The 25,285-nt window shown below is 36.5% G+C and overlaps 1 protein-coding gene and 1 long non-coding RNA gene across 2 annotated transcripts in view; one reads left to right on the forward strand and one right to left on the reverse strand.

The window, feature by feature from the left end:
• The window catches only part of LOC121493662, a 30,919-nt gene extending 15,441 nt beyond the window's left edge, over positions 1-15,478 (forward strand). Inside the window, exon 3 of the long non-coding RNA XR_005988522.1 lies at positions 15,350-15,478. This is a non-coding gene — a long non-coding RNA (uncharacterized LOC121493662). The remainder of the gene's footprint in view (positions 1-15,349) is intronic.
• On the reverse strand, positions 1,678-18,911 carry ADH4 (alcohol dehydrogenase 4 (class II), pi polypeptide). The gene is made up of 9 exons (XM_041759746.1): positions 18,760-18,911; positions 17,917-18,018; positions 16,742-16,883; positions 15,014-15,101; positions 12,259-12,490; positions 9,622-9,882; positions 5,004-5,139; positions 4,194-4,329; positions 1,678-2,117 (listed from the first exon to the last, which is right to left on the reverse strand). The coding sequence occupies exons 1-9, from the start codon at positions 18,775-18,777 to the stop codon at positions 2,093-2,095; spliced, it is 1,140 nt and encodes a 379-aa protein (XP_041615680.1). The 5' UTR covers positions 18,778-18,911; the 3' UTR covers positions 1,678-2,092.
• Between the last annotated feature and the right edge of the window lie 6,374 nt (positions 18,912-25,285).

A 25,285-nucleotide genomic window follows, 5' to 3' on the forward strand; every position in this document is an offset into this window, starting at 1 on the left:
GTGATTACATTTACTAGAAGTTTCAGCTAGGTGCATGGATAAGAAAAAAAGGCCTTTGCTGCCAAGGGAATGACCAAAGTTAAGCTTTAAACCTCATACACATCACTCTGGGTTTTCAGTGATTCTATAAGTAATTTTAACAGCCTTGTGAAAAATAATGAAGTTTTTGTTTGTTTTCCAAATCACAGAACCGGAATTAGGAAATTAGAAGACATGTAGACGCAGGGGCCATTGACTGCAGGAGTGATCCTAGAGATAGAAGGAAAGAGAGAGGGAGAGGGAGGGGAGATACTGTATCACAATTTTACATAAAAATTTATTCTCATAATGACCATTCTGAGTTATTAGGATGAGGTTTGTGAATCTCTTTTTAGGAAAAAAAGAGGCCTGTAGAAAATGTTTTGGAAAAATATCATTCAGAAGGGCTAATACAAACTGGATACTCATGAGGATGAACTTGGTCAAGCACCACTTCTTTCTTTCTTTTTTTCTTTATTTATTTTAAAGATCTTATTCACTCATTCATGAGAGACACAGAGACATAGGCAGAGGGAGAAGCAGGCTCCATGCAGGGAGCCCAATGTGGGACTCAATCCTGGGACTCCAAGATCACACCCTGGGCTGAGGGCAGGTGCTCAACAGCTGAGCCACCCAGGTGTCCCATGCACCACATATTTATTGAGCCTACTTAACAGAGGGATGCATTCAAAGACTGTTCTTCCTTCAAGAAGTTTACAAACAGACTCTTGCAAAACTAACAATGGAAGCAGCATGTGTTAAGATTTCCATAAAGACAGTAAGAGCCGAAGGAAATCTGGGAAGGCAAACAGCTCCAGGACTGCCAACAGCTGAAAAGGAGGTGGGAAGTTCGTGAAGCTGGGGAAGGATTGAGGAGAGGAGGCCAGGGGATGAGGAGGAGATAGAACACACCTGATACAGGGAATAGTATGGGAAAGGACAGCCACCTGTTGGGTATATCCTACTCCCCGCAATGGCAACTAAGCAAGCATTTACAGACAGATTAACTGCCTTCCATTTCTAACCAAAGAGAGTCTGCAGTAACCCCGAATGTAAGTTTCTACTTTGAAATATTATCACCCTTCTCTGCCAACGCTTCCAGGAAGTTTATCTTCTCTCAGTTCAACATGTGGTAAACATTTAATAAAACGAGTGGGTTTCAGGAATTACGGTGAGCTGATGGCTAGTGTTTGTTACTCTGTTCCAAATTACCCTCTCCTTAAAAGATCTTCATTTTTGGGATGTCTGGGTGGCTCAGCAGTTGAGCATCTGCTTTCTGCTCAGGTGGTAATCTCAGGTGCAGGGATTGAGTCCCATATCAGGTTCCCTGTGAGGAGCCTACTTTTCCCTCTGTCTAGGTCTCTGCCTCCTCCTTTTAAGATTTTAAATAAAATCTTAAAAAAAATCTTCATTTTTTATTTATCTCTACCCATTTATATAGCTTTTGATATCCCATTACTTGTGATTATAGTTCATAGTGGTAAAGCAGGGCTAAGAGAAAAGTAAATACCTGATGTCAAGAAGGAAATTATTTAGCAGCTTATTAAAGAAGATTAGCTTGTAGCTTATTGAAACCCCCAAATTATGTAACAGCATTATATATATATATGACATTTTAAAGATATATGTATCTTATGTACACATATATAGTAGTCATTCTAGTAAAAATCAAATTTTATTATGGAGAATTTTAAGGATAAGCAAAAGTAGAGAGAACAGTGTAATGAAACCCTGAATATTTATCACCCAACCTAAAAAATTATAAACATATAGCCAACTAGCTTTACTTCTTACCCGTCATTCCCCACTCCCACCTCTCCAGAACTAGTTTTGAACAATTCTCATCATATAATTCTATTCATAAACACACCAGTTATCATAATTACTAAACAGGAAATATTAATATATTTTACGGACACAAATGCTGTAATGTTTATAACTATTTGATGTTGAGATGTTAACCATAAATAGTTGTTTAAATTCATGGCAATCCTTGGTTCATTATTATAGGTTGTAAATTAACCAGACAGGTTCAGATTCAGTCAGATAGTATTCCAATTTATTCCTGGTGTCTTCAAAAGGTCAGGACTATCCGAAGGCTGTTAATAATAAGACAACAATCAGCATAATTTTTGTGGTAAATTTAACCAAGACCCACAAATAATTTTTGTACTTTTATTTCGACATTTGGTTTAATTTTTCTTTAGAGACATCTATAAAAAAAGAAATTAACAAATTATGTCTAATTTCTTTTATCTTGGCATCTTCTTCCATTCATAAAATTAATAATACTTCATGTATGGTGCTAATAAGCTGGGAAAACTTGGGGACCTTCATGTGACCCTGGGTGAGGTCTGTGCTGCCCAATGGTGCTATAAAGTAGAACATGCTAGGATTGTAGTGAGGTTTTTGTCTTGGAATAGTCACTGCTTGGTGTATTGGGATGATGCTTTCTGAGAATCTAAATATTCTTACTCATGGATAATTCCTTCAACATGTAGAAGCAAAGAACGAGGTAAGCCTCAAGGACAGAGACTTCCTTATGTTCCACCTAACTGCTAGAGCTGTGGAATCCCTGGCATTAGCAGGTTGCCATGCATATATGTTTTCTTCACCCAGGGACCGGAACTACATCTTTCTACCTGTGGAGGGAGAACGTCTATGTCCTTTCCTTGCCATGAGTCAGGGTCACTGCACCTTAAGAGGCCAACTGAGTGTTGTATTCCCTCCACTTCCTTGCTTCTATGCAGTTGGTATGGCAGGAGGGCCTATCCTCAGTTGTGTTTCCTATACCCGTATGCTAAGTCCCATCCTCTGCTTTCTGCATTGTCACCTTTCCATCAGTGTGGGCAGTAATGTGGTTTTCTCAGTGAGCCAGAGGGGAAGTAGGAGGCCTTACTCAAGTATCTAGCCCTCAGCCTTCCATTCTCTCACTGATTTATCAGGCCTACTTTAAAAGTATGGGAGACTTGCCCAGCTATTAATAAAGTAATTCACCATTTTCCATTTGGCTGCCACTTAGCATTCCTTGTGGGTGTATTCCATGACACAGAAATCTAGGGGGAAATGGTGGTGCATGAGATATGAGTTTTGGGGTCTAATGCCCCAAATTCCAACCTAACTCCCAACATAAGGAATACTCCTTATGAGAATATTGAGATTATGCAAAATATTGCAGGGTTTATACACTAAGTTATTTTGTGTAGCTTAAATAATCTTTCTTTTTCTTTCTATTGAGCTTCTTCTTGATACATTGCAGTTAATGGGTTTGCAAAATAGAGTGTTCATGTCAGTAGAAATAATTTCTCAGGAAATACTTTCCTAGGAAGTAGCCAGGGTCCTCACATCATAGACCTGTTTTCTTCTTTTGCAACATTTATTTTCTGCTTCAAACTCATGTCATGTAACTTTAATTTCATTTTGTGAAACTCCCATTTTGTGATATCTTCTTGTTTTGTTCCCCCCCCCCCTTTTTTTTACATCTCCTCTATGAAGCTATTCCTGGTGTTTTGCTCTTTGCTTCTATTGAAAGCTGTGCTTAATCATTTTAACCAAAATAATTGATCCTCGTCTCTCCTGCTCCTCAGTTGCTACAGAACTCCAGTTGGGCCATTTCTATAAGTTAGTTCTCATGATCTGTACCAAGGGAGCACAATATAGTTAAAACCATGGATCAGATTGTATCTTATAGTAGACCCCGGACAAAGCAAGAGAGTAAGAGTTGAGGTATCCTTTGTTTCTTTAAATGAGTCATTCACTGCTCACACATCAGTGGTTTTCACTTGGTTCTGACCTTGAAGGGACTGGAATGGGCATTCTTTGTTAATTGCAGAATTTAATGATGGGAGACCTAGGGCTATATTGCACCAGAATGACCTGACATTATACCGTAGAAACCTTTCTTTCTAGGGAACAGCCCCAACTGAATTAACAGTTGTTTGTGAAAGGGAAAATATGTGTTAGTTTATATCACCGCTCTCTGTTGGAATAGTGTATGGCAGTGTACATTATGGAAATGGAGTAGAAAGCTTTTCTTTTTTCCAGAGGTCACCATTTAATCTTTAAAGCACATCTAGTATGTGTGATGATGTGGAAAATGTGAGAAAAGACAAACTGGTTAGTTTTTAACAAATAAGGTCATCATAAAGGTTTTTCAAACCTCCTTGTTAATTTACCTTTTTCCTTGGTTCATTATGTCAAATGCCTCATTGATTTTGTCAAAAGGCAGAGTGTGAGTCACCAGTAGATCCAGATCAAATTTCTTATTCTTGTAGTCAGTAACCAGCTTTGGGATAGAATCGCTTTTCCAACCTGCAATTTGGCCAAGATGCCAAGTAAAGACACGGTATTTGACAGGAGGTAGTTTAATCAGTTTGTTGAGTGAATTAAATTACTGGGTCAGATTTGAGTTGTTTTCAAATGGATTATCCCTCCCATCTTTAATTTTCTACAGTTTAATTTATTTAAAAGTTTTTCTTAATAAGAATTGTTAAAATTAGTTCCTACTTCTAGATAAGGAATTATCAGTTTGATTAAAGTTTACCTTTTGTTCCTCTGTGTTGGTTCATTTTAATGCAAATTGCATTTCAGTTTGCAAATTGTAGTTATCCATCTATACAAACTGTTTACTTTCAGGGAAAAATTGGAGAGGGAGACAAACCATGAGAGACTCCTAACTCTGAGAAACAAACAAAGGGTTGTGGAAGGGGAGGTGAATAGGGGGGATGGGGTAACTGGGTGACTGGGCACTGAGGAGGGCACTTGATGGGATGAGCACTGGGTATTATATTATATGTTGGCAAATTTAAGTAAAAAAAAAAACTGTTTACTTTCAAATAATTCCTAGAATAACTTTTATGCAGTCTCCAGATGTGTTATTAGGCACTCAGTATTTAAACAACATTTTTTCCCCTTTTCATTCAATAATCTTCATTGGAAGAATTTGCATACTACTATGGAGTAAATTAAAAGAGAAAAAAACTGACCACCAAAGCATGTTCCATTTATGGTACGGCCCATTATTAGCTCTACTGGAGATATAGTCAATCCTGCCATTTCAGAGTTTACTCCAATCAAAGTACATGATCCCCAACCTACTGTTGTGCAGTCCAGGGCTGCTCTCTAGAAGGTAAAACAAAAAGGATTAGTTGAATAAGTAGAAAAAGTAGAACATGAACTCTCTAGGTATGTACAATACTTTAGGGAAAATTTATACAACTCTGCATATAAGATAAGATTAGTCAAGCTAATGAGGTTATGGCATTGTTGATGATACTTGAAGCTCCACTGTCCAGTTTCAGGTAGAAGATTCATTAAAAGTTTGAACTTCATCTAAAAAGATATTGAAAAAAAAGATATTGAAAAGAAACAGAACCCATTATTTTCTTCTGTTTAATACCATAGTTATGCTGAATCTGGAATGTGTATCATTGCAAATCAAGAAAGAAAAAAATATGTGAAGTTAGAAAAGAATTCTAGAAGATATATATTATAAATTCTAATCAAGTTTTTGATGATCTGCTGTGGGTATGTTCTAAAACATTTGCAATTTCAGAGGCATAAAATTTACACAATCCTTGAAGTCATGAAGAGAGGATGGGTATCTACTAGAACCTAGGGAATGAGGTACACATTGTAAACTTAGTATATCACAATATAAGATAAATAAAAAATGCTATTTAAAACAGAGCAAGACAGTTAAACAGAATCTGACACTAGATACTGCTCATAAAACATTTTATCAGTTTTCCTACATTATTTATCTCTCAGAAGTAGAGTTAAATAACTAGTTCTGGGCAATAGATTATCGGCAGAAGTGATGTATGTTATTTCGTAGACAAAACAGAAAAGCCGGTATACATCCTGCCAGCTGTCCATTCTCCTGCTATAACAATCAAGATGACCTCATGTTGACATGTGAGGTCAAAAATGAGGGACGCCTGGGTGGCTCAGTGGTTGAGGTCTGCCTTCAGCTCCGGGCATGATCCTGGGGTCCTGGGATCGAGTCCCACATCGGACTCCTTATGGGGAGTCTGCTTCTCCCTCTGCCTCTCTCTCTCTCTCTCATTAAAAAAAAAAAAAAAAAAAAAAAGAACTAGCTGAGTCATTACATGGAAGACAGTGGCCCAGGGGAGTTGCCTTGATCTTTCCACAAGCAAAAAAATGTTATGTTAACCTACTGCAAGTTTGAGGTTAATACAAAAATGCCAAGGGTTGAAAATGTTAAGAAATTTAAGAAAGATATAAACTGTGGATGACCATTCCACAAGAAGCTGTATGGTAAATAGATGAACATTTTAATTTTTTTTTTTTGGTTAGGTGCTTGTTTTAATATTGTTTATTAGGAACATTTTAATTTTTGAGACTAATCTTAAAGAAGAAAAGCATAAACTTTGTTTTATATCCTTTGTCATAGTCAGTGCTCAACTTAATTCTGACTTGTTGGGCAATTTTTATTTTTACAAAAGTCTCAATAGGAAGTATAGCTTTTTTTCATCATTGATCACTGTATAAAAGAAGCAATTTGAAGTAAATTCTCCCCCTTCTCTTTGTCTGTCTTACTAGTATTGGAAGATGAAGTGACCTAGAACTTTTAGAATGTATTATGAAAATTTTATTTGAATAAATTTTTATTGTTTTGAGACTTCATAACATTTCTTTATTATTTTTTTTAGAGATTTTATTTATTTATTCATGAGAGACACAGGGAAAGAGTGAGAGAGAGAGAGGCAGAGAGAGAAGCAGGCTCCATGCAGGGAGCCTGACGTGGGACTGGATCCCAGGTCTCCAGGATCAGGCCCTTGGGCTGAAGGCAGCGTCAAACCGCTGAGCCACCTGGGCCGCCTGACTTCATAACATTTCTAAATAGCAACTGCTTTACTGTATGCACTTTTTATATGGCAGAAATATTTTTGTTTATGCTGTATAGAGAGATCCATGGAGAGGAGAAAATTCATAGACTTGTTACCTGAAGGTAGCTATTTATATTAACTCCTATTTTCTATTTTAATTTTAAAATGTCTTTCCTAAAAACAACAACAACAACAAAAAAAAAACAGAAACAAAAAAAAAATGTCTTTCCTGTTGGCCCTTTTTTTAAAGAAGATTTATCCATCTATTTGAGAGAGAGAGAGAGAGAAAGAATGGGAGAGGGGAATGGTTGGAGGGAGAGGGAGTAAGAATCCTGAGGAGACTGCCTACTGAGTGCAGAGGCCAGTGTGGGGCTCGATCCCATGATCCCAAGATAATGACCCAAGCCAAGATCAAGAGTCTAATGCTTAGCTTATTAAGCCACTCAGGTGCCCCCTGTTAGCCTGTTCTACATTTCTGGAGCTTAGCTTCAAGCAAGGGATTTATCTCCCTGATGATAACTTAGTTAAAAATGGGTATCATATGCGAGTAAAGGGTTTTATTTAGCTTCTGATAATTTTTGATGAGAATTACTTTGGCTTCTCAAAACTTTATAATATTGCCAGTTAATGTAACTTTATGATTGTTCTGTGGGTTCTTCAGGCTGCTTTACTTTGTAAAGATTTTATTTATTTATTTGGCAAGGAAAGAGAGAGAGAGAGAGCACAAGCAGGGCAAGAGGCAGAGGGAGAGGGAAAAGCAAACTCCCTGCTTAGCAAGGTGCCTGATATGGGGCTTGATCGTAGGAGCCTGATAGAGGACTCGATTCCACGACCCTGGGATCACCACGTGAGCTGAAGGCAGATATTTAACTGACTGAGCCCCTCAGGCACCTCCTTTAGGCTGCTTAAGAGCATTAGTGGTCATTGAATTCAAGTTCCTTCACAGGTATTACTGGACTTTCCTCTACAACCGAGAAATTTAGATTTCCTTAGTTGTGGAAACATGGTGGATGGGTAGATAGCTGATCTTTTTGTGATAACTAAATCCATCTATTCTTATTTGGATTCTCTGTTGTAAGTCTGTTCCATAATTTAAATAATAATAGAACCTGCCAAGATTTAGATTAAGTAGTTCTCAACTGGAGTAACTTGTAAAAAATATTGTACCTGGGCCCTAGACTCATGAGAATATCCTGGGATATGGCCCATTCATTGGTACCAATGAATGGTACCAATACAAACAATGATAGTAACAACTCCCCAGGCGTTTCTAAAATGTAGCCAGTGTTGAGAATCTCCATACTGGAAAAATAATATCAATAGGTTGAATTTCAATGTTTGAAAAAAATTTGAGCTGTGGAAAGTGGAGGAACGGATGTGGCACATTGTAAGTTGCAGATGCCAACAATAATTTAAGAAGCAGGATCTGAAACATTGAACACAAAGGACCAGTACAGGATAAGGAGTCCTTAATGCATGAGTTTTCAGTAATAGCTAACATTTATGGAGTGCTTATTACCTGCTAGATCCTCCTTTAAACAGTTACATTATTCCAATGAAACCATTCTGAGAGGGGAGACCCAGGAAGGGAGCCTCATGCTTTCAGCAGCTCCTCCCTATCTCCATTCTCTTCTGGAGAATGCATCAGTTGGGTAAAAATCAAGGAGAAGAACTGTACAAAGCCTGCTACTGGGATGTTGAAGTACAGAATTCTATTTTTTATAACCTCCCTAGAGGAGGGTTTTGAGAGCCACGTTGAATGAAGTTGTAAATAAAAGGCCATAACACCACAGTTCCTCCACAGATCTCCCTCATGAAATAGGAAGAATCCATGGCAGATAATCAGTTGATAAATTGTTAGTCATCTCATAAAACAAAACAAAACTCGATTTAGCCTCTTTGAGCAAATAGGCATCAAGTGACCATTCGCTGGAAAGTGAGGTTAGGCAGTCTGGCAAGCTAACTTTTCCATGTGTAGTCTGTGTGATTGGCTCTTTACCCCACTTTTGAGAGTAGAATAAACAAGGCTGGTTTCATGGGCCTGCAGCCAGTGTAGTTGCTCAGGGCTCTGTGCCTGGAAAGGCCTGCAAATTATGTAGCTTGCCCTGAGAGAAGAAATCTGAATGATACAGAATTGTAGTGCTTAGGACAAAAGGTCTACATTTTAATTTTGCAGTATGTGTGTGTGTATGTATGTTTTTAATATATTGAATATATTGAAAATTTCAGATTTATGATGTGGACCTAATTTGGCATCCCTTTTATTAAGATCTGACGAACGGAACTGGATTGTTTATAGCTTGCTGACCTCTCACCGCTCTGCTTTTAGGTTGGAATGGAATGCCTCCAGCTGTTAGGGGTGACACGTGTCACCCTGTCTTCTTCCCTCCTCTAACTCTGCCTTTTCTGTTTTTTTTCTCTATCATTTCTCATAGGCACAATTCTTTTAAAATGTTTATTTCTAAGTTTTCTCTTTTTGCTAAACTTCATGTGGAAGAATATACAGAAATATTAATAACCCAAGCAAGTATTAACATTTATTAATCAAATATTAATAATATATGTAATCTGATATTATTAATAAATAATACTTATATAAATATATAATTTACATACACATAAATATACTGTTAAATTCAAAATAACTTTATCAATATACATACTACCAATTTAATAATATTTATATTATTAAATAGTTTAATAATACTAATACATGCAATTTATTATATACTATTATAAAAACTATATATACCATGGCTTCAGGTCCACCTGCACAGTCAAAGGCAAAATCCACACCTCCATCGGTCATTTCAATGATGACTTCCTGGATGGGTTTATTGAAGTTTCTAGGATTGAGGCATTCAGTGATTCCAAGGGCTTTGGCCTTTGTAAACTTCTCACTGTTGGTGTCAATAGCGATGATTCTGGAAGCTCCTGCTACTTTACAACCTATTATAGTGGAAAGCCCAACACCTCCTAGGCCAAAGACAGCACAAGTAGAGCCAGGGGTGACCTGCAGGCAGCAAAATTATAAATTAACTTTAAATGGAAGTGGTCTCACTTTTTTTTTTTTTAATTTTTTTGTTAACTTTTATTTATGATAGTCACAGAGAGAGAGAGAGGCAGAGACATAGGCAGAGGGAGAAGCAGGCTCCATGCACCGGGAGCCCGACGTGGGATTCGATGCCGGGTCTCCAGGATCGCGCCCTGGGCCAAAGGCAGGCGCCAAACCGCTGCGCCACCCAGGGATCCCCCTTTTTTTTTTTTTTAAAGGAAGAGAGTGAAGTAGGGGCAGGAACATATAAATGAAAGACTGCCTAAAAAAAAAAAAAAAAAGACTGCCTGTCATAAAGCTAAATGATACAGCCAATGAGGGAAGTCTGCCAAGATTAAAATGGATGAGTCACTGGCTAAATTTGGAGAATCATTTGAATGCCATTAAAATTATAAGCTCAAAAAACAAAACAAAACAAAAACAAAAAGAAACCTAGGTGAAAATAATCCACTTGTTTTCCTCTTCCCTTTAATGTTATCAGAACAAAATTTTATTTTATGTTTTCCTTTTTTAAAGAATTTAAATTCAGTTATCCAAGATATAGTACATTATTATGTAGTATAGTACATCAGATGTAGTTTTTCAGTAATTAATCAGTTGCATATAACACCCAGTGCTCATCATATTATGTGGCCTCCTTAATGTCCCATCACCCAATTACCCCATCCCTCTACCCTCCTCCCCTTCAGCAACCCTCAGTTTGTTTTCTATAGTTAAGAGTCTCTAATGGTTTGTCTCCCTCTCTGATTTCTTCCCATTTAGTTTCCCTCCCTTCCCATGCACTATTTCTTATATTCTACATATGAGTGAAACCATATGAAATTGTCTTTTTCTGATTGACTATACTGTTTTTAATTTTTAATATACTGATAGCCAAAAACAACATTTCTGTCTGCTTGACTGATTCTCAATGAAAAGTCTTATCTTGATATTCTGGCTATTAGATCAGTTTTTAATTTTGATTAGGTTGAGTTTATTTCCTTGACACTTGAACAACTGCAGGTAACCTGATAAAGAGGAGTATTTAGATTGCAAAGCTGAGGATCAAGCCTTATCAAGATGTTTTAAGGATTGCATATGAACCTGGCTTTTTTTCATTCATTCATTGAAAAATTATCCAGTTCCTACTGTGTGCCAGGCACAGGGCTAGGCTCTGGAGATACCACAATGAACAAGAGAGAGTTCTTGCCCTCAAGGAGCAAATAGTCTAATAGGAAGGAGAAATAAATGGAAAATTTCTCCAGAGTGTGATAAGAAGAGAGACAGGGACAATAAGCACAGACACTTTAGGGGAAACTGAGAGGGACACCCAGTACATGCCTGACAGTTTGGAGGGTTTCTGGTAGGAAATGACAAAAAAATGGAGACAGCCAGAAGAGGGGTTTGTGTGTGTGTGTGGGGGGGGGACTTTCCAGGCAGTGTTGATGGGAGCCATGTATGGAAAGCCCAGGGGCCATGGTGATTGGAGCCCAGAAACTGAGGGTCAGGCCTGGGGGAATGGTGACGCTGTGAAGGTAGATAGAATTAGGGAGAATCACTACCCCACTGATGGCAAAGTGGAGTAATGAAAGGGCAATGAAATCTTCACATTTGTTGTTTAGAAACAACATTTGTTCTTTTGTTTCTGTTTAGAAAGAGCACTCTGGATGCATTTTGCAGTTTGAACTCAAGGATCGAAGGCTGACGTCAAGGAGGTTGTTTGAGGCATCCAAGTGATACTGACACCTGTCCAGTCTCTCATTAAATAGTTTTGCGAAAGCTTCTAAATTCTAACATGAGATTCCAAGGATGCATCTTGCCACCATCAGGGCTGCCACCTGAGATTCGCCTTTGGAGCCACAAAAGGACAGGATAAGAACCAGAGGTGAATTACCAGTTTGAGGGAGAGAAATTTATAGGATCAGGAAGAAAGCAGAGGTGACTAAATGGAGATGGGTGGGAGTTTCTGTAGTTTCTGTTGCCTCTTGACTAGGTCTGCTCTCCCATGGTGAACATTCATATTTAGGTGACATATTTAAGCATGCTATATTTAAGGCAGGGATAGTCTGTGATCTAACATACTAGTATAGGAAAAGAAATTAACATGAACTGAGTGCTGACTGTATGCCAGCTGCTGAGATAGGTGCCTTACATATGTAATATGATTTGATTATCCCCATACCTATTTATACTAGATGTTATTGCAGAGAGTAGGAATAGAGGGGTTAAATAACTTGCCTAAAGTCATAGAAGTAATAAATGACAGAGCTAAGGCTTGAAGAATAACTAGCTGCTTTATTACTCCATCTCCTAGTAAATTCTGTTTTATGTAACCTGGTGATGAACCACTTTTACCTTGGCAGTGTTGATTGCAGCTCCATAGCCAGTTGAAAATCCACATCCAAACAGACAAGCTCTCTCTAAATTTACATCATCATCGATTTTGGCAAGATTTATATCTGACACTACAGTGTACTGAGTGAAGGTACTGGTCCCCATGAAATGGTAAATTGGTTTTCCTTTGCAGGTAAACCTGCTGGTTTTGTCTTGCATTAGTTCTTGATCAACAATAGGATTTTTGACTAGACTAGAAAATAAAAAAAAATAAAAATAAAAAAAAACACAAGATAATAAAGAGAGAACATAAATAGACCACTGGTTACATTCCTGAAAAAAAAAAAGTTAAGTGTTATATATTTGTTATGACACTTTTATGAGATAGAAAAATTGAGAAAATGACTTGAGTCTTTTCACCTAAATATATAGTCAGAAGTACTCTAAAGTTAATAATGATAATAAACTTTTTATTGAATATTTTTTATGTGCCAGAAACTCTCTTGAGGGTTTGTATGTAATAATTCTTAGAAAAAAACTTATGGAAACTCAACTGTACATAAATGGAGAAATACTAGCCTTTTGAATGCCTGTGCAATTATATCCCAGCTTTAGCAGTTAACAACTCAGGGCTGTTCTTCTGGCATCTTTTACTCCCCCAACCCCCACCTCAAGGCTCACTCTTCCCCAGCACCTACCCTCCCCAATGGGATGGTTTCGAAGTAAACCCCACTCATTACTGTTTCATTTGTAAATATTTTATTACGTATCTCAAAGAGATTCTTTTAGGTTGATATATTGCATTTAGTTGACGTGTTATCTCTTTTAATTGATAGGTTCTCACCTCCCTCCTTGTTTTTTTCTTTGAAATTTATTTGTTGAAGAAACAGTCATTTGTTCTGTACAGTTTTTCCATTCTGAATTTTCCTGATTACATTCCTATAATTGGGTGTAACACATTTTCCCATCCCTGTATTTCCTCTTAATTAGTATTTTCAATCTAACTGGTTGATTTAATTTAGGTTTTATATTTTTGTAGGAATATTTCAAAGGTGGTGCTGTGAATTTTCATCTGGAGGTACATAATACCTTATTATCTCTCTTTTTGTGGTGTTAGAAAGAATTGATGGTCATTGCCAAAATCTATTATTTTATTTAAAGTTTGCAAAGGGTTGTATTAATGCTTTAACTATCTATAATAACCCTGTGAAGTAAGCATTATTATTATTCCCATCTTATAGATGAGGAGATTGAGGCACAGTAATTAGATGTAAGAGTAGTACAATTTTAGCTTCTGAAATAACTAGCTTCAATTGACATTAAAGAATAATATGGATGTTATTATTTACGCCTGCTGTGCTCTGTGCAAATTCTGAGTATAAAATTTAAACTCCGTGCCCAATAAAGGTATCTTCTAGAGTTTTTTTGGGAGAAGGAAAACTGGAAAATAGATTTTTCTTTTCCTTTTTTTAAAATAGATTTTTCTTTTCTTTTTTTAATAGATTTTTCTTTTCTTTTCCTTTTCTTTTTTTTTTTAAGATTTATTTATTGTTTGTTTATTCATTTATTTATTTATTTATTTATTCATGAGACACACACAGAGAGAGAGGTAGAACACAGGCAGAGGAAGAAGCAGGCTCCATGCAGGGAGCCCCATGCGGGACTCCATTCCGGGACTCCAGTATCATGCCCTGAGCTAAAGGCAGATGCTAAATTGCTGAGGCACCCAAGCGTTCCCCTCCCCGCCCTTTTTAGGAGGTTTTTCTGTATGTAGTCTCATTAAAGAATAAATTGATAAAGGTTTTGAACTTTGGAGTCAGACTCTCTACGGTCAAAATCTAGCTCTAAGACTTTATCTGTGGGCCTTGGAATAAATTACTTTACTGTACCTCATTTCATTCCTCATTTCCTTTAGAAGTAGCTACTATCTTGAGTTTGGCATTTATCAGTTCAGTAATGTATTTATACCTTAACTGCATACACATGTAACCATAAACTATATTATATATATAGTATTACTGTTGTTTTATCTTTTTAAAGATTTATTTATTTATTTGAGAGAGAGATTGAGAAGGAGAGAATTAGACTCTCCACTGAGGGCAGAGCCTTCAATCTCACAAACCTGAGATCAGGAGCTGAGCTGAAATCAGGAGTCAGAAGCTTAAAGAACTGAGCTACTCAGGCTCCCCTGTATATTGTATTATTTTGTATATGATATCTTACTAAATATATTTATCAGCAACTTGCTTCTTTCCTTTAACATCATGTATGTGAAACTATTCTATGTTTTGTATGTAGATCAAGTTTAACCCTTTTTGTTGTTATATAATATTCCACTGTGTTACTCCACAGCAATTCATTAATCCATTCTCTTGTTGGTGGACATTGAGCTATTTTTTAAAAAGGTTTTTAAAAATCTATTTATTCATGAGAGACACTCAGAGAGAGACAGAGACAGAGGCAGAGGGAGAAGCAGAATTCCTGTAGGAAGCCCAATGTGGGACTTGATCCCAGGATCCCGGGATCACAACCTGAGCCAAAGGCAGACACTTAACCACTGAGCCACTCAGGCATGACATTGGGCTATTTTTAATTGCTGTTATAAACAATGTCGCAGTGAACATTCTAGCATATGTTTCCTTGAGTAATTTTGCAACAATTTCTTATATACATCTAGGACTAGTATTGGTGGGTAGAAGCTTATCCAGATATTGCCAATGTACTTCCCCAGATATTATACCAATTTATAATCTTACTAATAGTGTAGAGGGCTTACCTGAGTTTTTTACATAAATTTGTGAGTGGATTCAGACAGAATTTGCATTTTCTACAGTGAGGCATGTAGAGTGGAATTACTTTGTCACCTGGAAAGAAAGGCCATATGTTGGATGGTGCCTAAGATACAGCTTGTAAAAGTCTCTACCAGATGAATCTTCTTTATGATATATATTTTATGTTTAGCATAAAGTATAGATGGCTATAGTATTTTATATTTATATTTATAGTATTTTATATTATATTTATCACTCTACGTGATTGCTGATTCCCCCAGGTAATGTATATACTGTCTTTTTAACTTTTTCCTTTTTTTTTTTTTTTTGCTACTGGGCAGTCAAGCAACAAATCTGCATTGATACCACCAGCTACAGAATCCTGTCTGAGGCTCTGCCGTCATTGCAACTCTGCATCATGACTATTTTTTGTTTACATTTCTAAATATCCTATATGGAACAGAACATCCTTATATATAATAGGAGTGGTGCACAGCAACAGTGGTATATGGAGATTAAACTTTATGTCATTGCATGTCACCATTTAGTTTACTCTCACATTCTATTTTTTCTGCCTTTTACTCAATTTCAGTTTAATAATGGCTTCTATCCTTGGATGACCACAGTCTAATAATGATAATTAACATTTGTTCAACATTTGGTATGTGCTAGTCACCCTACGCTTACCTATAGTATCTCACTTAATTCTCAGATCAATTCTTTTGAGATGGATACATACCTTTTCTCCCACTTAAGAAAACAGAAATCTGAGCTGTGCCAGAGAAGTGACTTAACTAGTGGAGGTCACACAGCCAGTAAGTGGCAGAGCTAGGACTACTTGGCTAGACTACTTGATGGTTTCAAAACTTACAGGAGCAGTTCATTTCTTTGGTCTTGTTTGGAATGGAATCTAATATACTTCTAGGTTTGGAGCATTCTCATTCAAGTAGAAAAAAATGATACAGACCTGTATCATATACACAGAAATGTATATTTCTCACTTAAGCTAACTATAAGTCCTCATTCTTTTTTCCTTTTTTTTTTTTTTAAAGATTTTATTTATTTATTCATGAGAGACAGAGAGATTGAGGCAGAGACACAGGCAGAAGGAGAAGCAGGCTCCCTAAGGGGAGCCCAATGCGGGTCTGGATCCCGGGATCACGCCCTGAGCCGAAGGCAGACACTCAACTGCTGAGCCACCCATGTGTCCCCTTAACTTCCTTTCAGTGAGGGGCACCTGGGTGGCTCAGTGGTTGATCATCTGTCTTCGGCTCAGGTTATGATCCTGTGATTCAGGATCAAGTCCCGCATTGGGATCCCCAGAAGGAGCCTGCTTTTCCCCCTGCCTATGTCTCTACCTTTCTGTGTCTTTCATGAATAAATAAATAAAATCATTAAAAAGTAAATTCTTTATGATACTAAATTATTTTTCTGTTTTATTTAGAAGTTGTTATAAATTTTCATTTGTGTCCCACTTTGTGGCTTTGCTTCATAGCAGTTTCTCAGTGCTATATATAAATAAAGTGACCATATTTTCCATATTTTATTAGTTCTGACTTCACATATTCCGTCCCATTGTTAGACTGTGATAGATTGTATGTCTTAGTTTGTCTTTGGAGAAGATGGTTCCCATATATAAATAGAGATCAATTATAGCATGCAAAGCCAGGACTCTATCAGTTCCTAAAATTATCCTGACATTTCCATTTAATTGGCATCAGCAAAGAACATACCTGGTTTGAAGTTGGTCACTCCTGGCCCAACACTTTCCACAATTCCTGCACCCTCATGGCCAAGGATCACTGGGAAAAGGGCCTCTTTAAATTTAGGACTGATAGGATGGGCATCAGTATGGCACAGGGCAGTGGCAATTATCTACAAAGCAACCAAAGACTTGAGGCCTGTTTCTGTCATATCATTGGGGTTGTTAGGAGGCTAACCTTGGGCCCAATGCCACCTTGAAACTTTGCAACAGTCTTGGAGCTCAATAAAAGAATTACATTTTGGAAAAAACAGCAATTAAAAATAGCATATATTCTCCTCTTCTAAATAATAAACCTTTGTTTTCTAACTTTCATTGCTACTGGCAAATCATACAGAGATAAAGTGGCAGTTACTGGCTCCAGGAGAGAAGAAATCAAAGGTAATGGGGAAAAGTTAAACAAAATCTTTTAGGACGAGGGAATGGAGGAAATATAGGTTTCTAGGGCTTGTGCACATTTTGTTGAAATCATATGAAATGAAATAGGGGTAATAATATTTTTATAGTTAAAAGAGGTATCAGGTAAAGGATTGTCTCAATTACCAGCATATCTCTTATTATTCAAGATTCTGTTCATGAGGTTCTCTTAATCATTCTCATGTGTAAACCTGTCCTGAGGAAAAATGTAAGCCAGGCCAGCTGTGGGGAAAATGGAGAAGTTGTCCCAGCTTTCTGTCTGTGATCTCTGTCTATACAGTGAAGTCTCTTTTCCCTGCTCACCTACACTTCTCCCTCCTCTGGGCAGCCAGGACTCTTATACTGCCCTGGGTAGCACTGCAGCTCTTTCCTCTCCCTTGTTTGGAACCAAATTTTTTATCTTCCTTTAACACTTTCCAATAACTGGCAACTGGAAAACAAAAAGAAAACTAATTCCAATCTAAAGTGAATTCCTTTGTCAAATTCCTCAGGCTGATGATTAATATTAAGATAAATTCAAATACATTTTAAGCTTTTTATCAGTAGCAACTGATAATTAGTAATTTGCCCCTCTTGGGATAATGCCTGTTTTTATATGGATCTAAAAATATAGTTCCGCCATAGGTGAAACTCCAGGTACTCTCAGTCATACCATGCAGGCCTGACCTAAAGAAACCAAGTCTGCACTTAGTGCCTTATCTGTGCTGTTTAGGAAACATCCCCACTTACTTGAACTCGAACTTCATGAGCCTTGGGGGGAGCTACCTCAATCTCTTCTATGCAGAGGGGCTTGCCTGTTTCCCAGGCAATAGCTGCTTTGCACTTAATAACCTGAGAAGGAGGGAGACAGGGAGATTAATTATATAATTAATATGTAATTATATAAACTACAATTAAAATTATATTTAAAATTTCAAATATAAGTAACATTGAAGGAAACTAGAAACAAACAGACCTATAATCCTCTGTTCTCATGCTACTATTTTCCTTTTGTTATGCTTTCCCAGTCTTTGACACATGATTACATAATTTTTGATAGTTATGCAATTTTGGATTATATTTTTAAATATTATTAGTCTTATTGCAGATACAATATATTTTAATAATAAGAAATTTCAAAACACAAATAAGAACAAAAGAAACAAAATCCACTTGTAATTTTATCACTCATTTTATGATTTTGGTATAAATTTTTTCAGTATCCCTAAATGGGATCTTTTCTATGTAATACTTTGTAATCTACTTTTTCTACTTATTAATATGCTATATTTTCCATATTTTTCTTTAACTTTATTTCTAACAGATGCAAATTCTATTTCGTTGTTATAGCATAGTTATTGAAATCTCTCTTTTTTTGGCCTTTATAAGTAATATTTAATTAAAAATTCAGGTAGTAAGTGTTTTGGCAAATCCACTGTAATTTCCTAAGAGTAAGTTCCTGGCATGAATTCTTTCAGATCATTTTGATCAACTTTAGATTGCTTTCTGAGAGTAACCCTGAAGGAACCTTGTTTTAGCAAATATATAAAGAGACAAAAACCCAAAAATCAAACAAATAGTATATTTGCTTACTTTGCCCATGGTGCTCATTTTTCTTTGGCAGGCTAGCCTTGGAGGTTTCTTTCTGATTTGAGCGTGCTCCACGTCCTTTGTCTTTGAATGAATACCATTTCTGCCCGTTTATTCTCCAATCACTTTCCTTTTTGTTGCTGTGACACATAGCTCCGCCCATTTCTTGCATGATTTGTACAGTCACATTTCAGCTGCCAATTACCATTGCTGCCAGAGCTTATTTGAAGATGTTTACTTTTTTCCCTTTTATTGCAAATATAAGATAATAGAGAAAAGTTCATTAAACTTACACAGATGAATTAATATCTGTGTAAAGGGCATTTCTACTGTCCCTGAATCCTTCCTGTACCCAGCCTTCTCTTCCACAAGTCTAGTAATCATTTCCTTGCATTTCTTTATGATTTATGGTTCTCTATACAGTATAGTTAGTTTTACCTGTTAAAACCTTTATATGAATGAAATCATAGTATATGTATACTTTTATGTCTTCTTTTTTTCTTTCAACCTCTGTGAGATTCATCCACGTTAGTCTATTTTCATTATCATCCATTTTCCTTTTTTGCTTTTTGGTTTTTTGCTTATGATAAATCAGTGGTTGCATAAAAATTCTTTTAATTTATTATGTTGTGTATGTGTTTAAGTTTCCTTGGGGAATATTTAAGGTTAATATGCAGCCAGTACACACTATTAAGGTGATGCCAGCTGTTAAAATACTGAAATTTTTATTCCATTTGGTAAAAAATCACTGCCCCAAATTTCTAAATTTCCTTTTAACTCTGTGGCAGCCCTGGGGAGCCCTGTTTCATCACTGCTGCGGAGCTACTCTCTTGCCCTTCCAAATGTGTGAGCCCATCACCCTGGCCCCAAAGGTTTTGGGTCTCTGGCTGTGTGTAGTAAGGTTGTCTTTGGACTGCAGTAGGAAAATACCTACCACCCGCCCAATGTTCTGGGGCTGTGAACTGTAGTGCTATGGGCCAGAGCACCCTTGGAGTCATACTTGCACGGTTGTTTGTAGGAAATAGAATGTCCCACATTGGTTGTTATGTATTTTGACTAGGAGTGAAATTGCTGGGTCTCCAACTTTGATAGACAATATCAAAGAGTTTTACAAAGTGGCTGCACATATAAGCAGCTATGTATCAGAGTTCCCATTGCTCCATATCCTTGTCTATGCTTGGAATTGTCAGACTAAAACTGTTGATAATCTGTGGGTGTGAATGATATATAATTGTATTTTAAATTTGTATTTCTCTATTTTTTTCATTCAAGATTTTATTTAAATTCAAGTTAGTTCACATATAGTATATTATTAGTTTTAGGGGTAGAATTTAATGATTCGCCAGTTGCATATAACACCCAGTGCTCATTTCATCACATCCCCTCCTTAATGCCCATCACCCAATTACCTCATCCCCCTACCATCCTCCCCTTCAGCAACCCTCAATCGTTCCTTATATTTAAGAGTCTCTTATGGTTGGCCTCCTCTCTGTCCTTGTTTTATTTTTCCTTCCCTTCTCCTATGTTTGTCTGTTTTGTTTCTTAATATTTGTATTTGTATTTAGAATTAAGAATTTGAATTTGAATTAAGAATTGTATTTTTATTTGTATTAAGAATTAAATATTCTTAATATTTGTATTTGTCCTTCTCTGACTGATTGACTTCACTTACCAGAATACACTGTAGTTCCATCCATGTCATTGAAAATGGTAAGATTTCATTATTTTTGATGACTAATATTCCATTGTATATGTAAATGTATCATATATATATCACATCTTCTTTATCATTCATCAGTCGATGGACATCCGAGCTCTTCCCATATTTTGGATATTGTGGACATTGCCACTATAAACATTGGGGTGCATGTGCCCCTTCAAACCACTATTTTTGTGTCCTTTGGATAAACACCTAGTAGTGCAATTGCTGGGTGGAAAGTAGTTCTATTTTTAACTTTTTTGAGGCATCTCCATACTGTTTCAGAGTGGCTGCACCAGCTTGCATTTCTACCAACAGTGTAAGAGGGTTCCCCTTTCTCCACATACTCGCCAATATCTGTTGTTTCCTAAGTTGTTACTTTTAGCCACTTATGAAATGGTATCTCATTGTGGATTTGATTTGTATTTCCTGATGATGAGTGATGTTGAGCATTTTTTCATCTGTCTGTTAGCCATTTGTCTTCTTGAAGAAATGTCTGTTCATGTCTTCTGCCCATTTTTTGACCAAAGTTTTAGTTTTTTGAGTGTTGAGTTTATTAAGTTCTTTATAGATTTGGAATACTAGCCCTTTATCTGATACGTCATTTGCAAATATCTTCTCCCATTCTCTAGGTTGTCTTTTAATTTGTTGATTGTTTCCTTTGCTGTGCAGAAGCTTTTTCTTTTGACAAAGTTCTAATAATTCATTTTTGCTTTTGTTTCCCTTGCTTCTGGAGATGTGTCTAGTAAGAAGTTGCTTATGTATATATATAAGGTCAGAGAGCTTGCTGTTTGTGTTCTCTACTATTTTGATGGATTCCTGTCTCGCATATAGTCCATGTTGAGTTTATTTTTGTATATGGTGGAAGAAAGTGGTCCAGTTTCATTCTTCTGCATGTGACTAACCAATTTCCCCATTATCATTTGTTGAAGAGGTTGTCTTTTTTTCCGTTGCATATTCTTTCCTGCTTTGTCACAGATTAGTTGACCACAGACTTGAGAGTCCATTTCTGAGTTCTCTGTTCTGTTCCATTGACCTATGTGTCTGTTTTTGTGCTAGTATCATATTGTCTTAATGATTACAGCTTTGTAATACAGCTTGAAGTCTGGAATTGTGATGCCATCAGATTTGGTTTTCTTTTTCAATATCCTTTGGGTATTTGGAGTCTTTTCTGGTTCCATACAAATTTTAGAATTGTACCAGCTCTGTGAAAAATACTGATGATATTTTGATAGGGATTGCATTGAACGTATAGATTGCTTTGAGTATTATAGACATTTTGACAATATTTGTTTTTCTAATCCATGAGAATGAAATGTTTTTCCATTTCTTTGTGTCTTCCTTAATTTCTTTTGTAAGTGTCCCAGAGGTTTCAGAGGACAGATCCTATACCTTTTAGGTTAGGTTTATTCCTAAGTATCTTATGGTTTTAGGTGCAATTATAAATGGGATTGATTCTTTTATTTCTCTTTCTCTTTCATTATTGGTATATAGAAATGCAACAAACTTCTCTGAGTCAATTTTATATCTTGCAACTTTGCTAAATTCCTGTATCAGTTCTAGCAATTTTTTGGTGGAATTCTTTTGAGTTTTTTACATAGAGTGCCATGTTGTTTGCAAAGAGTAAAAGTTTGACTTTTTCCTTGCTGATTTGGATGCCTTTTATCAATTTTTGTTGTCTGATTGCTGAGACTAGGTCTTCCTGTATGATGTTGAACAGCAGTGGTGAGAGTGGACATCCCTGTCATGTTCTTGATTTTTGGGAAAAAGCTCTCAGTTTTTCCTCACTGAGAATGATATTCACTGTGGGCTTTTCATAGGTGGCTTTTATGATATTGAGATACGTACCCTCTATCCCTACACTTTGAGGAGTTTTAATCAGGAAAGGGTGCTATATTTTGTCAAATGCTTTTTCTGCATCTATTGAGAGTATTATATGGTTCTTATCATTTCTTTTATTAATGTGGTGTATCACATTGATTGATTTGTGGATGTTGAACCACCCTGCAGTCCAGGAATAAGTCCCACTTGTTTGTGGTGAATAATCCTTTCAATGTACTGTTGGATCTAATTAGCAAGTATCTTGGTGAGAATTTTTATATCCATGTTCATCAGGGATATTGGTCTGTAATTCTCCTTTTTTAGAGGAGTCTTTGGTTTTGGGATCAAGGTAATGCTGGCCTCATAGGGTGAGTTTGGAAATTTTCCTTTCATTTCTATTTTTTGAAACAGATTCAGAAAAATAGATATTAATTCTTCTTTAAATGTTTGGTAGAATTACCCTGGGAAGCTGTCTGGCCCTGGACTCTTGTTGATTGGGAGATATTTGATGAGTGCTTCAATTTCTTTATTTATTATAGGTCTGTTCAGCTTTTTCATTTCTTCCTGTTTCAGTTTTGGTAGCTTATATGTTTCTTGGAATACATCCATTTCCTCCAGATTGCCTAATTTGTTGGCTTCTGATTGCTCACAATTTTCCCTTAAAATTGTATTTCTGTGGTGTTGCTTGTGATCTCTCTTCTTTCTTTCATGATTTTATTTATTTGGGCCCTCTCTTCTCTTCTCTTCTCTTCTCTTTCTTTCTTTCTTTCTTTCTTTCTTTCTTTCTTTCTTCTTTCTTTCTTTCTTCTTTCTTTCTTTCTTTCTTTCTTTCTTTCTTTCTTTTCTTTCTTTCTTTCTTTCTTTCTTTCTTTCTTTCTTTCTTTCTTTCTTTCTTTCTTTCTTCATGAGAGACACAGAGAGAGGCAGAGACACAGGCAAATTAAAATGAAAAAAAATAAAAAAAACAGTCCAAAACATTTGGGACACAGCAAAGGGGGTCCTAAGAGGGAAGTATATAGAAAATAAGCCTTCCTGAAGAAGCAAGAAAAGTAAAAAAAAAAAAAAAAAAGAAGAAGAAGAAGCAAGAAAAGTCTCAAATACACAACCTAACCTTACACCTAAAGGAGTTGGAAAAAGAAAAGGAAATAAACACTGAAGCCAGCAGGAGAAATATATTAATTAGATTAGAGCAGAAGTCAATGATAAAGAAATTTTTAAAAAAGTGGAACAGATCCATGAAACTAGGATTTGGTTCTTTGAAAGAATTAACAAAATTGATAAACCCCTAGCCAGACTTATCAAAAAGAAAGGAGAGGGACACCTGGGTAGCTCAGTGGTTGAGTATCTGCCTTTGGCTCAGGGTCCGGGGATCGAGTCTTATATTGGGTTCCCTGTGAGGAGCCTGCTTCTGCCTCTGCCTATGTCTCTGCCTCTCTTTCTGTGTGTCTCATGAATAAATCAACAAAATCTTAAAAAAAAAAAAAATCTATGCTGGAAAAAAAAATCTACTTTGCTGTAACTTTTTATAAGAAATTTCAGATTGAACTTTTAATAGCCTCCCAAGGCCAGGAGCCAAGCCAAATACATCAAACTCACTTGCAGTATCTGTAGATTTTAGTGAAGTCATCTCTTCCTGAGGGTCCACCAAATATGCCGAGGTTCTTGCACCTGTCAGTAAGTTACATTTTCTTATTCATCTAGTAAGGCTGCTGGAACACTGTAAGTAAGATACGAGGCCCACGTTTCCAAAGGGCTCCAATGGCTCCATAAAGTTAACTTAGTTCTTTGAAGCTGTCTGGTCTTTGAAGCTGTCTGGTCAAGCTGAGTCTATGTATGTCTCTTTTAAATAGGACATGCCAGTCAAAGTTTTAGTAAAATAACTAATGTTACAAAAACAGATTCATTTTTTAAAGTTTTTTTTTTTAAATATTTTATTTGTTAGAGAGAGTGCATGAGAGAGCACAAGTGGTGGAGAGGGAGAAGCAGGCTGACCACCAAGCAGGGAGCCTGACAAAGGGCTCAATCCCAGGACCCCAGAATCATGATCCGAGCCCAAGGCAACTACCTAACCGACTGAGCCACCCAGGTGCCCCCTTTTTAAGTTCTTATGTAAATACTCTTTATACCCGGTGTGAGGCTTAAACTCATGACTCTGAAATCAGCATTTGCATGGTCTTCTGACTGAGCAACCAGGTACCCCTGGAGAACAGATTCTTATTGAACTTATGCAAATAATTATAATTGTCATGTAAGAAAGAATACTCACTGAGAGTTTTTTGAATTCTAGAGGGTTCATGTAAGGAGAAAAGATAAATGTTTTAATTTGTTTACAAAGCATTTTTTTAATCAAATTTTTATAAGTTGTAGATATCTTAAGAGAAAAAGTTTCCTTAAATGAAGAGCAAACATTAGAGAACCAGCAATGTTTCAAACAAGTCATAAAAACTATAATCATCCTATCTCAATTAATTTAGTATAATATTACTCATTCTTGTTTTGTTCAAATGCAGTTTTTCTGTTAGTTCTGGAAATTTTTAGTTTAGTTTTGTGATATTAAAAATACCAGAAACCTGTATTTGTCAGAAGTCATTTTTATGAATCTCCTTGAAGCTGAAACACATTTGTAAGCAGTCAGGGTGAAACAATAACCACAAATGACAAAAGACTCAAAATGGCCATAGTTAAAAATCTGATGAGAGCTCATTTTAATGCAGTCAACAAGAAGATTTGATTATTTTGTGACATATAACATTTTAATAATTAGAATTTCTTTCCTTGAATTTCTTTTTCTTTCTTTCTTTTTTTTTAAAATAATTATTTATTTATTTATTCATGACAGACCCAGAGAGAGAGAGAGGCAGAAACACAGGCAGAGGGAGAAGCAGGCTCCATGTAGGGAGCCCAACATGGGACTCCATCCTGGGTCTCCAGGATGACGCCCTGGGCTGAAGGCAGCGCTAAACCACTGGGCCACCCAGGCTGCTGTAATAATTAGAATTTCAAGTGATA

The sequence above is a fragment of the Vulpes lagopus genome, chromosome 6 (assembly GCF_018345385.1).
Source record: "Vulpes lagopus strain Blue_001 chromosome 6, ASM1834538v1, whole genome shotgun sequence".
NCBI lineage: Eukaryota > Metazoa > Chordata > Mammalia > Carnivora > Canidae > Vulpes > Vulpes lagopus.